Genomic DNA, 13768 nt, shown 5'->3' with positions numbered 1-13768 from the left:
ACTTCTACTTTTCTACTACTTCTACTTTTACTACTAATTCCACAACTACTACTACTTCTACTTTTCTACTACTTCTACTTTTACTACTAATTCTGCTACTATTTTTACTACTAATTCCAGTTATTTTACTTTAATTACTAATTCCACTAATACTTCCACTACTACTTCTACTAGAACTGGAAATGAACTCTTTCCTGTTTTCACTTGTTTTTCACAAGGAATTCTTACTTCAAATATAAAATTGAAAGAGAAAAAAGTTTTGAAAATTACTTTTTAGCGTTAATATATCATATTCAGAATAAGATACCAAATTAAATAAAGAGTTTTCCTATACATTTCTTCTATGTAACTTCCTGTGTGTTGCTCGAGCGAGTCCCACAACACGACCCACACCTGCTGCCCAAATAGACTTAAAGTCCTAAAGAATAAAATCTGATTGCATATGAAATTTGTTTGTTATTCAATCAAAAAAGTTGCTTTTATCAAAAAGAAAATTGATTTTTCTTTTCATTGTAGCAACTTTTATTTTATTGAAAATAAAAACTTTAAACTAAAAAAAAATATTTGATCGAAAACCTTTTATTTATTTTAATAGTTGTCTTTTGTTGAAGTTATATTTGCGTCTTATTATTCAATTCAAGTTGTTTTTTGCATGTTTTCAATTCAAAAAACAACTTGAAGTTTTTTTTTATTGAGGCAAATTTATTTTCTAATTGAAATGTTTTTCTTCTTCTTCTGATGATTAAAGCATTAAATACTGCATTTGTTAATTGAGAATATATGTTTTGATTGATGCAACTTTTTAATAACATAGAAACAAATAAACCTTCATAATAAAAAAGAGAAAATACCAATTTTTAGAGAAATAGAAATGTGCGTAGAAGTGATTTGTCAGCTGTGCGAGTGATTGTGTGTCTAGAATGACCTCCGACCTTCTCTAGCACAAGAGTCTTCATTTATCAAACTGTCAAGAGCTGAGCGTCCACTTCACGGAGTTTATCTGGTCTGTGGGAGGAATTCCTCTTCAGAGAGAGAGAGAGAGAGAGAACATCTTAAGAGAGAGAGAGAGAGAGAACATCTTAAGAGAGAGAGAGAGAGAGAGAGAGAGAGAGAACATCTTAAGAAAGAGAGAGAGAGAGAGAGAGAACATCTTAAGAGAGAGAGAGAGAGAACATCTTAAGAGAGAGAGAGAGAGAGAACATCTTAAGAGAGAGAGAACATCTTAAGAGAGAGAGAGAGAGAGAGAGAACATCTTAAGAGAGAGAGAGAGAGAACATCTTAAGAGAGAGAGAGAGAGAACATCTTAAGAGAGAGAGAGAGAGAACATCTTAAGACAGAGAGAGAGAGAACATCTTAAGAGAGAGAGAGAGAGAGAGAGAACATCTTAAGAGAGAGAGAGAGAACATCTTAAGAGAGAGAGAGAGAGAACATCTTCAGAGAGAGAGAGAGAACATCTTAAGAGAGAGAGAGAGAGAACATCTTAAGAGAGAGAGAGAGAGAACATCTTAAGAGAGAGAGAGAGAGAACATCTTAAGAGAGAGAGAGAGAGAGAACATCTTAAGAGAGAGAGAGAGAGAACATCTTAAGAGAGAGAGAGAGAACATCTTAAGAGAGAGAGAGAGAGAGAGAGAACATCTTAAGAGAGAGAGAGAGAACATCTTAAGAGAGAGAGAGAGAACATCTTAAGAGAGAGAGAGAGAACATCTTAAGAGAGAGAGAGAGAACATCTTAAGAGAGAGAGAGAGAGAGAGAACATCTTAAGAGAGAGAGAGAGAACATCTTAAGAGAGAGAGAGAGAGAGAACATCTTAAGAGAGAGAGAGAGAGAACATCTTAAGAGAGAGAGAGAGAGAACATCTTAAGAGAGAGAGAGAGAACATCTTAAGAGAGAGAGAGAGAACATCTTAAGAGAGAGAGAGAGAGAGAACATCTTAAGAGAGAGAGAGAGAGAACATCTTAAGAGAGAGAGAGAGAGAACATCTTAAGAGAGAGAGAGAGAACATCTTAAGAGAGAGAGAGAGAACATCTTAAGAGAGAGAGAGAGAACATCTTAAGAGAGAGAGAGAGAGAGAGAACATCTTAAGAGAGAGAGAGAGAGAGAGAACATCTTAAGAGAGAGAGAGAGAGAGAACATCTTAAGAGAGAGAGAGAGAGAGAACATCTTAAGAGAGAGAGAACATCTTAAGAGAGAGAGATGGAAACACTGACCAGCAGAGATGAAAAGAACCTTGAATTGAAGGATCACGACACAGTGTTGACGTTAAGACAGTAGATGGAAAACTTTCATCACAGTTTGATCCTCAAGCATCGTGTAAAACTGTCAAGAATGATGTCATAATAATACAATTCCAATCATGAAAGAATGTCGACTTAATTCATGAAAAATGAGTAAAAAAAAATGCAGCTTCAATCTCAAAATAGTAGATTTTATTCCAGTTTAAATAAAATGAAAGTTGATTTTTTTCCCAGTGAAAAGATCCTCGACAGCAGCAGCAGTGTGTACATGTGTGTGTACATGTGTGTGTGTGTGACACCGTGGCTCAGGTGCTATCTGGGCAGCATGTCCTGGAGGTCGGCCACCACATAGGCCACCACGGCCCACACGGCCGAGCACAGGTCCATCTGCCCGGGGTCCTGCACGCTCATGGTGTCGCCCTCAGAGTGATGGAACCAGAAGTATCTTTCGTCAGCGACGTGAAGGCTCGAGGCTGCAGGAGAGACAACGGGTCGACACGTTTGTAACGTAATGTTTATTCAAGTTTATTTATTTATTGTTTTCATGTCTAAACCAGAAGGATGTGTCTCGCCTGCAGTTCATACAAAACTCTGCAGACAGAATTCTGAGCCGCTCTAGTAGAAGAACTCACATTTCTCCGATCCTTAACACTCTTCACTGGCTGCCAGTTTCTTTCAGGATCATTTTAAAATTCTGGTTCTTACTTTCAGATCTATTCATGGTCAGACCTTCCATCAGTGATCTGATCCAGACTTACACCCCAGCTCGGGCTCTGAGGTCTGTGGATCAGAATCTACTGATGGTTCCTGAACTTCCGGACCAGAGGAGAGAAATCCTTCCAGACTGTTGCTCCTAAGCTTTGGAACCATATCTGTGTTTGATGATCTACTGACTCCTTCAAGAAACATGTGTGTTTGATGATCTACTGACTCCTTCAAGAAACATCAGTGTTTGATGATCTACTGACTCCTTCAAGAAACATCTGTGTTTGATGATCTACTGACTCCTTCAAGAAACATCTGTGTTTGATGATCTACTGACTCCTTCAAGAAACATCTGTGTTTGATGATCTACTGACTCCTTCAAGAAACATCTGTGTTTGATGATCTACTGACTCCTTCAAGAAACATCTGTGTTTGATGATCTACTGACTCCTTCAAGAAACATCTGTGTTTGATGATCTACTGACTCCTTCAAGAAACATCTTAAGACTTTTTTATTCATGCTTTTCCTTGATTCTCTGAGACTCCTGTGTTCCTGGTGTTATCTTGACCTTTTAAGTATACCTTTTATTGAGTACTGTTTTGATTGTTTAAGCGCTTTGTGGAAAAACGCTCTACAAAATATAAATTACTTACTTATTTAGAGAAATCTGAAGATTGAACGGTTGAATTTAACATGAAAATGATGAAATTGTTTATTTTGTTTGTTTAACGTTGGACTTTTAAAAATGTCAAAAAGTTTTTAAATCAATGTTTATTTAAAACAAAGTAAATATACATTTATTTGTATTAGGTGTTGATATAATAGTGAAAATAGTGAATAAAAAGGCTAAAAATTAAAAATATTGAATTTAAGAAAAACATTTTTCGATAATTGGAATAAGAATAACTTATGTTACGTGTAAAAACAAAGTATATATTTAAAAATGTATACATAAGTTTACAAGTATACATTTTAACCTTTCAAATAAGAAATTAATTAATTAAATTGTTAATCAAGTTGCTTTTTAATGCTTAAAAAAACTTTCAAAGTTTCAATATTTTAAATGTTAAATTCAAAGATTTCAAATACTTCTATAGAAAAGCCCAGAAAAAACTCAAAACAAGCCTCAATCTCTCGATCGATCGTCGTTAATTTGATCTTTTCAATCACAAATTACATGCTAAACACAGAAGTTACCAATCCATGTTAAAATCAGCACTTTCTAGTCGACACTCTTTCTCCAGAAGATTCTTTTCACACAAGCAAGTATTTATACAAAGTTCAAGAGTCAGTGCCTGATAAGTTTCCCGGAGGAGGAAGAAGGAACACAAAGGAGTTCTTCACATGTTCACTAGTATCTGAAGGACAGACATGAACCTGCTGCCACACTCGCTGCTGTAACAAGTCAAATGAATAGATCTAAACAAGTCCGAGTGATCGAGGAGATCAGCGTGTTCACGATCATCATGGTTTCTGAAAGAAAATATAAACTCCCCAAAAAAAGTTTGATGGACGCCTCCCTTTAGTTCGACTGCCAGGAGAGAAAACATGTGAGAAAACGTTTCAAAAATAGAGTTAAATCTCTAACCTGTTTTTGAACTAAAACAGTTTTTTTAAACGTATCATTAATAATCAAGGATGTTGAGATTCCTCCACACACTCTGATTTCCTCCCACAGTCCAAAAAACAAATGGGTAAATTGAAGACTCTAAATTGTCTGTAGGTGTGAGTCTCTATATACGCTCTCCTGACCTGAACCTGTCCCCATGGCTCTCACCCCAGGTAGCTGGGACAGGCTCCAGTCACCTCTTAATGGGAATAAGTGGCGCAAAGTAAATGATATTTTTGCCTTCTTTTATGTTTTTTTTAATTGTTTTTTTTGTTTATTTAATCAGTTTTAATCATACAGTTTTATTTACAATCATGCAAAACATACGGTTATAAAATACATGAGTTATTATCCCTTATTTATTATTCTTTCCTTTATAGAAAATGTTAAATCACGGTGTTATTTTCATAAAAGGGCATTTTTAGGTTGCCATGGATACACTATAAAATGGAATTAATTAAATGAAATGCAGTCAAATACAGTAAGATAAATAAAAAACAATAAAAAAGGAGGAATAAAACACAAGAAAATCAAAAGAGATGAAAAACACTATAAAATCAGTGACTTGTGAGCATATAAACATTAAAAAAAAATGTTTTAACCGAGCCTTGACTTCTTTTACTTGTTTGTGTTGCTATTGTTTGTGTACAAACAGGTCTAAAAGTCACTTGTGTTGCTCTGACCTGGAACTCCAGCCTCTATCCAGGGCGAGATGTCGGTGCCTTCGGCGTCGTCCTCCAGTCTGGTCATGTTAATGGGAGCCAACAGCTTCACCACCTCTTGCATCACCTGGTGGAAACACATCCTTTCAACACTGGCGTCAACGGAGACTTTTAAAAGGTGCATCATGAATGGACGACACAAAACAGATCATCTCTTATCAGAGCATGTAAACACTCCTTCTTCCAAATGAGGTCAGAACATGAGAGAATGTTCTGCATCATCTCAACATTTCTTCCATCACAGCCTCCAGTAAGAATCATAATAAATGTTTGATCCACCAAGTTTCCAACTTACCTTTCTTGCTGCGTCGCTGCCTGTGAACTGCAGAGCGACTGGGCTGAAAGTCCCAAGGTCGGACTCCATGACCATGTCGAAGTTGGACACGTTCACCTGGTGAAGAAGCAGAGAAACAGCTAGTTATCGGTCACTAAAACCTCATTAACTAGTCTCCATGTGATAAACGAACAAAGAAGAAAAATGACCTTGTGCAGATCATAGTACTGCTGCGCTCCGACGCCACCGGGTTCTTCGGCGCTCCACAGCACCGCTCTCAGGGTCCTCCTGGGACGCAGGCCTGGATCAGCAGGAGACGAAGATCTGGGTCAAGATTGTAACTTCCAGCATCACACAACTTCAGACAACGAGGAATATTTTGCAAATACGGGCCTTTGCCTGTATTTAGATCATTACGTGTGATGAAGCTGATGAAGTTGGAATTGGATTTTTAATTATCTTGATCAGAATTAAGTATAAATTGAAATAAATGTACAGCAACTTTCTTCTACGTTCACCATGTGCGGTTTGCTCAAGCAAGTTCGACAACACTACTGCCACCTACTGTCCAAATATATTTGAAATCCTGAAACTAAAATCTGATTTAAAAGGAGCAAATAAATTGAGAAGCAGAATCAAAATTAGTGTAAAAGTGGAGGTCTGTGCTCTCTGAGTGTCTTTTTTAAAAGTGGTTTCCTTTTTATACATTATTGAAGGACTTAAGGTTGAAAACCTGGACAAAATGAAATGGAAACTTTTCAAAACCTTTTAAAAAATGTGTCGTTACGTAAAAAAAAATGCGAAAATAATGTTTCCTTGTTTAAACATGTTTAGAAACACCAAGAAGTTTGATTGTTGATTGATTGACAGCTCACTGTACAGTGTTTTGTTTCTTGCCCTTTGTTGAATTGCTGGGATCTATTTTTCCTTAATCAACTGTCTTATTTCAACTGTATAGTGTCTTGAGATAACTTTTTTATGATAAGACACTTGAAATAAAATTGAATTGAATTGAATTGAATTGATTGTGTCACCACTGGTGATGTGTGTAAATGTTTTACAGCAGAGTGAGACATCTAACATAGGTTTACGACTTTGATAAAAATAAATAAAAAGAAGTTTACGAGTGTTTTCAGAGACTCGGGAACAAGAGTGAAGAAGGACAGTGCAGATCAGATCAATAAAGCTATTCTTATTATTTCCAAAATTACTTTGTTACCATTTAAGATTTAATTCTCTACTGATTTTTTTTAATTTCACATCGTTTTTGAGGGTAAATACTCCAAAAAGAAAAAAGGAAGAGAAGGATTATATCCTGGACGAATAAATAAAAGTGAAGAGGTTACAGTAAGAGTTGCTTCGATGTTTGAACACATTCTTCTGCGCGAGCGTCTGTAGTTCAATACCTAGATTATTGATCAGCGACAGAGCCTCCCAGGAAATCATGACTCCGCCCCCGTCGTCCATCGCTCCCTGTCCCACGTCCCAGCTGTCCAGGTGTCCACTCAGCAAGACCACCTGAGAAGAGGGGGATCACGACGGCATTAAGGGTGAAAACTAAAGTCAACAAAAAGTTGGGCTGAACTTCCCGTCAGCCGTGTTGCAAGTTGGAAAACATGATCCGACCTTTAATTCCTGTCAACGACCTCGTGTTCATGTCAACAGTGAGATCGTTGCGTAACTTTTATAAATCAATCAAAGTTGACGGTCTTTAATAAATGGTTATCTAAGTGACAAAGCGATCCACCTCTTACGAGTGACTCGGAGAAGTCTGGAAATGCGTCACTCGACCTGAGAAGCTCTGCTGCGTCGACAGCTTTCAAACCAAAATTGCTGCTTCTTTCAGCCAGAAATATGATGATGTCAGCGTTTTATTTGAGTCTCGAGGAGAACGTGGAGGAACATTTGAGGGATTCTAATGAACGTTACACGTCATTTCAAGGGTAAAATATAACTTTAACTAAGATTTTTACCAACAAAACACATCAGAAATGTCGTTACATTCTCTGAGGGACTTGGATACCTTCACGCCCCGACTGAGGTTTTAAGTTTGACCTACTTTCTCTTCCACAAATAGGTTTATACATTAACAGCTCTTGAGGAGATCTCACATGAAAGAGTCTCGACAGTTTGACTCCTCGAGTGAGATTCAGTTGAAAGGCTGTGAATTATTAAACAAATCAAAGTGTAAATAAAGAAATAAAAATGCTCAGGTCTAGATGAGAACCTGCTGTGTGAGCTTCAATCGTAGCAGTGCATTATGGGACTTCTTGCACAAACGTTTTTTTTAACTTCTTTCTTCTTCTTTTTTTTTTGCTTTATTTTTATTTATTTTTTCATTTTGTACATAAATTAATTTAAAAAAAATAGTTATATACTTAGTATATCTGCCACATGGATATTAAAAACATAAATGAGAGTCATTTTTAGGGGTAATTAGTTTATCTTTTCCAATCAATTTACTATTTTAAAATATTATTTTATTAGAGGTAAGAAATCTGTAAAACATTTAAATTCTTAAAGTCAATCTTATCTTGTTATAAACGCCATAAACTGAACTAAATTCTGGTGAAGTGACGATGCCAAAAAAGTGGACCATCTTAAAAACAATTGGAAAAAAATATTTATATGCATTTTAAAAATAATTTGTAAAATCAATATGACAAAGCAACATTATTCCTTCTATGTTTGGACACGAAAAGAAAAGATATTTTGGTCAAATTGAAATAACGGAGTCCTAGAAGTCAGACCTGCTCTGGATGCTGCCAGCCTCTGATCTCCGCCACGGTGTTGAACGAGTCGGCGTCCGGGAGCGTCTTCGCCGCCATCGTGAGCTTGACCGTGATTCGCTGTCCTCTCTGCGCCATCCGCCACATCAGCTCCGCGTCCTCCACGGTGATGCAAGCGCTCGGTATTCGCTTGACTCCGTCTTGGTAGTCCTGCCAGCCGGTGTGTGGACTTCAGGAAGAAACAGGAAGTTTAAAATGATTCTTCTCAGCATCAGAGTCTCTGGCGTCACCTGTTGATGGAGAAGGGCGTGATGGATCGTACGAGCGACGCCACAGCTCCCACTCTCGCCGCCTCGGCTGCACCGTAAGCGCGGTAAACCACCGTCTCCCCGTAACTCACAAAGGGCTGGTTGTAGACCACGATCTTCCCTCTGGCCTCGCCGGCTCTGCTCTTCAGTTCCTCAAAGGACCGGACCACCAGAACATCAGCCGTGATGCCTACAGGAGATGTCGTTATGGAAGTAGATCGGCGTCATTAGAACATTGAATAGTTGAATCATGGATGATGACATCATCCTCTGAACACTGTCAGCAGTGATGGAGCACGAATGCTCCTCCCATGATGCAACACTAATAGACTCAGGGACTCATTCATTCCTCGTGGTGTTAGGCTGTTAAATTCTGACTTTGCGGGCAGGAGTGAAAAGATGATTCTATGTTCTATGTTCTATGTTCTATCTTTGTATCCTTTTTTTTAATCTATGTTCCTTATATTTAGACTTAGATTGTGTCATCTTGCAGTTTCTTTTTATAGAAACTTTTTCCTTGTTCTTGTTTTTATGAATCTATTGTCTGTGTTCTGGAAAAAGAAATTCCTGAAGTAGACCTCTTGAAGTATCAATAAAGTGTATCTATCTATCTATCTATCTATCTATCTATCTATCTATCTATCCATCTATCCATCTATCCATCTATCTATCTATCTATCTATCGTTGTGTGTTCTAAACATTTTCATTTTATATTTTAATAATTAAATTCCAGAATTTCTATATAGATTGAGTTTTGCTTAAATAATTGAATTAAAACTTGAGAAAATCTATAATGAAGGTTTTTTTGTGTTTTTATTGAATTACTGAATTCAACAATTTGTATGTTAAATATATCATATTTTCTAAATTATTGTTTATTTATTTTTTACATATAGTTTGATCTTTTAATTCCAAAAATTCTAAGTTCCAAATGTAACTTTGTTTTATTCATAGCCTTTTAAATTCAATATAAAAATGTTGGATTAATAGTTCCTCCAGAGGATACTGCATTTAAAAAGCTACACATTTTAAAAATGAACTTAGACATTTTTTTAATTTTTTTATATTGGAATAAGAATATCAAACTTTCTTTAAAATGAATTCAGTCATTTGGAAAATATTTGAATTGTTTTATTGTAAAAAAAAAAATGAACCTTTCAATATAGAAACTTTTGAATTTAATTGTTCAAAGAAATAATGAAATGCTTAAAACAACATCTTAATAAAAACAGTCAACAGTCAAAAGTTTCAATTAAATTTCATTAAATTCAACCATGTAACAATTTGATATATATGACACAGATATAGATAGATGGATCATTTGTGCATGTTTTCTCTACCTCCAGGTGGAGTTCCGACACTCGACCCGAGCCCCAGCATGGCCAGACTCTTGGCTCGCGGCAGGATCATCTCGGCGCTCTCTTGGCCTCTCACCCAGTGAGGAATTTTAACAGGCTCTGCACAAGAAAACCACAGAAACAAACAGAAAAAAAGTCTGTCAAGTTGTTTACGCGTCCAAATGTACTCACCCAGATGCACGTCCAGCCCGTCCAGCGTCATGACCTTCTGCATGTACTTGATGGCCATCTCCAGGTTCTCCGAGCCACTGACCCGGTTACCGATGGCGTCCGTGAAGTCGGCGAGTCGCAGGTACGAGCGGTTCCGGGCGGCGCCGAACACGGCCAGGTCGATGATCTGTTTGGCCACGTCTGCATAACTGGACACTTCTGCTGCGACGTCTGAGGAAACGTCAGCTCAAGTCAGAAAAGTTGCTTTTTTTTTTACTAGAACATGAATAGAAAATAAGACCGTTTACGGATGGACATGAAGACTTTTCTAAAATAAATATAATATGTTGTGGACAATTATTATAATAAATATTAACCTATTATTTTCTTCTGTAGTTGTACTACTGTTTATTATGGTTGATATATTTTTCATTATTTTATTTTATATTGTTTATTTTTTAATTTATTATTATCTAATGTTTACAATTATTGTTAGCTATGATTGTGTAATTTATTATATTCTTATTATTATGTTTTTTCATATTACTTTTTTACTTATATACTGTAATGTCTTAATATAATGTGTATTTGTTTCTTCTTTTTATTAAATTATGCATGAACTGAAATAAAATAATAATAGAATAGAATAATAAAATAGAATAAAAGGTGTATTAATGAATCAAACATTTATTTGTTTTTGTGTGAATAAAATATATGATAGGAAAAAAAAACTTAAAAAAATAGAACCATGATGATGAAGTAGTTGATATAAATCTCAACAAAAAGGACTTTATTTTTAACAATTTCTTAACTATATTAAGTGTTTTACTATATTATTACTGCAATAACGTATGAAGGAAGAAGAACTATCACATAAATCATTGAAATGATGTCTTATATATATTATAAGAATAAATGCATAAATAACAAGTTAAAAAATATAATTGTAAACATCAAAAACAAATGAATAGCTTAAACAAATCTATTTATATGCAGTATATATATATACAAAAGTAGCGAGAAGATAGTTTTCGACACATTACACTGACATAACAAACATTACTCCCGCTGTAGCGTCTGTAGCTTTGACTGGTGCATAAATCTCAGCAGGTCACACCAGGTAATGATCACTCGTTCATTCATCATCCAGACGTCATCTTCATTCATGCTCAACCAGTTTAGACCAGTTGTTTAGAGAACAATCAGTCAGATTCGCTTGTCTTGGCCTCAGTCCAGGAATCATGAGGCCCACTTGCAGTTTTTTTGGGAGTTTAGATCCTCGTCGTGTAGATCCTCGGCTTCTAAACAAAATCCTCTAAAGGAGTTTGACTCGGTCCGTACTGTTGCAGCTTCACTTACTTAAACCCTCCATCACTGTACGGTACAGTGCTGCAGACGACACCTTATTATTAACAATTACATTTTTAATCTCTAAATTCAGTTAATTCTAGTTTACTTTTTAATGTATTGAATTCATTCAATTGCAACACTTTATTTTGTGTCTAAACAAAAAGGATCTGTGTCGCCTGCAGTTGATACAAAACTCTGCAGCAAGAATTCTGACCTGCTCTAGTAGAAGAACTCACATTTCTCTGATCCTTAAAACTCTTTTCTTCTTTCAGGATTAACTTTAAAATTCTGGTTCTTACTTTCAGATCTATTCATGGTCAGACCTTCCATCAGTGATCTGATCCAGCCTTACACCCCAGCTCGGGCTCTGAGGTCTGTGGATCAGAATCTACTGATGGTTCCTGAACTTCCGGACCAGAGGAGAGAAATCCTTCCAGACTGTTGCTCCTAGGGTTTAGTACGCTCTCCGTCTGTGTTTGATGATCTACTGACTCCTTCAAGAAACATCTTAAGTCATTTTTATTTGTGCTTTTCCCTGATTTTCTGAGACTCTCGGTGTTGTATTGATCTTTTAAGTATATATTTTATTGAATATTGTTTTGATTGTTTAAGCGCTTTGTGACCCTGGTCTGGAAAAGCGCTCTACAAACATAACTTACTTAATAATGGTTAATTATCTCCAACTGTTTGTTTAGTTTATATCTTTTTAATTTGTTGCTACAATATCAAATAAATAAGTTGAAGGTGTTGTCCGTACCTGTCCTGGAGGAGTGGTTGTAGGAATATGTTTTATTTCTAGGAGGTAGATCATGATGAGGGAGACACACGGCAAGAGGCAGAAGAACGAAGAGACCCCGAAGAAGGGAGTGGATGTTCAGACTGACGCCTCGCATCTGTAGATACAAACAACATGTTACACATCATTGGTTTGGCCTCGACATCTTGTCTTGCATTCTTTTAACCGACTATGTTTAAACTCCATGTGTAAGTTGGCAGCAGCTCAAGTAGCAAATACCAAAGTTATGACTGAATAAAATAACTTTTACAGGTTTGTTTCCTCCAAAGGTCATCTCGTGAGTCTCGCGTCGATCGAGATCTACCTGTTGAGCAACATCTTCAGGTCGAAATGTAACATTAAGAGAGAAAGCCAAGGATAGTAGAGATAAAATAATACAAACAAAAACTACAACAAACAGCAAAACCTGTGTACTCCTTCTAATGCATTCATAAATCATACATGATTTAAAATATAAACTAAAGCCCCAGTAGTTTAACAGAATCTTTATAAGTAGCTTTAATAATAGCTATAAAACTTTACGATTAAAATATTATATATTATTTAACAAATAAAGAATTCATAGCTTATTTTTGGGAGCAACCATCTTTGAATTGAAGAATAACTGCAGTTTTAAAAGGTAGCAGACACAAGAACACGAGATTATTTGGATTATATTTATTTAATAAAACGTTAGTTGCATTAGCTTAACGTTGCTAGCTTACATTCCATCCATTAACGTCGTGTTTATAAAATCACTTTCTCGGTTTACTGAAGCCGAATATTAGCAATTTAAATTGGAAATGAATGAAAACTCTGCACTTTGCAAGATAAATTAGCGTTAAAAAAAAAATCATAGTAAAATACAAACCTTTAAATGAAAAGGCGACTTGCAATTCTACAGTAAAGCTAGCGTCCATCAACTGGTCGAGGACGACAGTGAGGGACTTCCGTCACACGAACTCTGCTACACATACCATAAATGTTGAGATTTAAAAATCAATGTATGACACTTAAACATTTAAACTAGTGGATCAAGTTCAAGAAGTATTGATATATGCAGTTTCCGCAAATGTTTGCTCACGCCTACTCTTTCCGCTTCGAAAGCTTTCACGATAAAAGCACCAGACGCTGCTATTGATAGCGTTCTGCTTCCGATCCAACCGTCAAAATAAAATCTTTTAACTAGATAATTTGAAATGTAACACATGAACAAATCTTACTTCTATTAATGTATAGTTATTGTTGCAGATAATGTTTTATTTCATGATAAATACAGTCTTTTTTTCAATCATTATTTCACCTCCCATATATATGTGTGAAGGTTCTTTGCTGTTTGGCCATTTGTTCTTGGAATAACAAAAGTTCTGAACCATTTGTCACCGGCTCGTTGGGTATTTAAAACAGCAGGACCATTTGGGTCCTTTCACAAGTGCTAATTCAAAGAGTTTGTGTTGTTTTTAAGGCGTTTTCTATTCTAGTACTTAGATGACGAGGAACTTTGTTTGTTTTCCACATAATAAAGTTTAAAATGAAAATAAAAAAAGGACAT

The 13768-nt window shown here is 36.0% G+C and overlaps 1 protein-coding gene across 1 annotated transcript; it reads right to left on the bottom strand.

The window, feature by feature from the left end:
- Window positions 1-2404: 2404 nt before the first annotated feature.
- On the bottom strand, window positions 2405-13289 carry LOC148062883 (carboxypeptidase Q-like). The gene is made up of 11 exons (XM_087778807.1): window positions 13088-13289; window positions 12199-12334; window positions 10113-10322; window positions 9924-10040; window positions 8565-8772; window positions 8296-8503; window positions 6952-7063; window positions 5755-5846; window positions 5567-5662; window positions 5233-5338; window positions 2405-2707 (listed from the first exon to the last, which is right to left on the bottom strand). Exons 2-11 carry the CDS (start codon window positions 12332-12334, stop codon window positions 2547-2549), a joined length of 1446 nt encoding a protein of 481 aa, XP_087634933.1. The 5' UTR covers window positions 13088-13289; the 3' UTR covers window positions 2405-2546.
- Between the last annotated feature and the right edge of the window lie 479 nt (window positions 13290-13768).

The sequence above is a fragment of the Callionymus lyra genome, chromosome 17, assembly GCF_982586985.1.
Source record: "Callionymus lyra chromosome 17, fCalLyr1.hap1.1, whole genome shotgun sequence".
Classification (NCBI taxonomy): Eukaryota; Metazoa; Chordata; class Actinopteri; order Syngnathiformes; family Callionymidae; genus Callionymus; species Callionymus lyra.
Note: the sequence above shows the minus strand (reverse complement) of the source record. Positions and strands in the feature narration are given on the sequence as shown.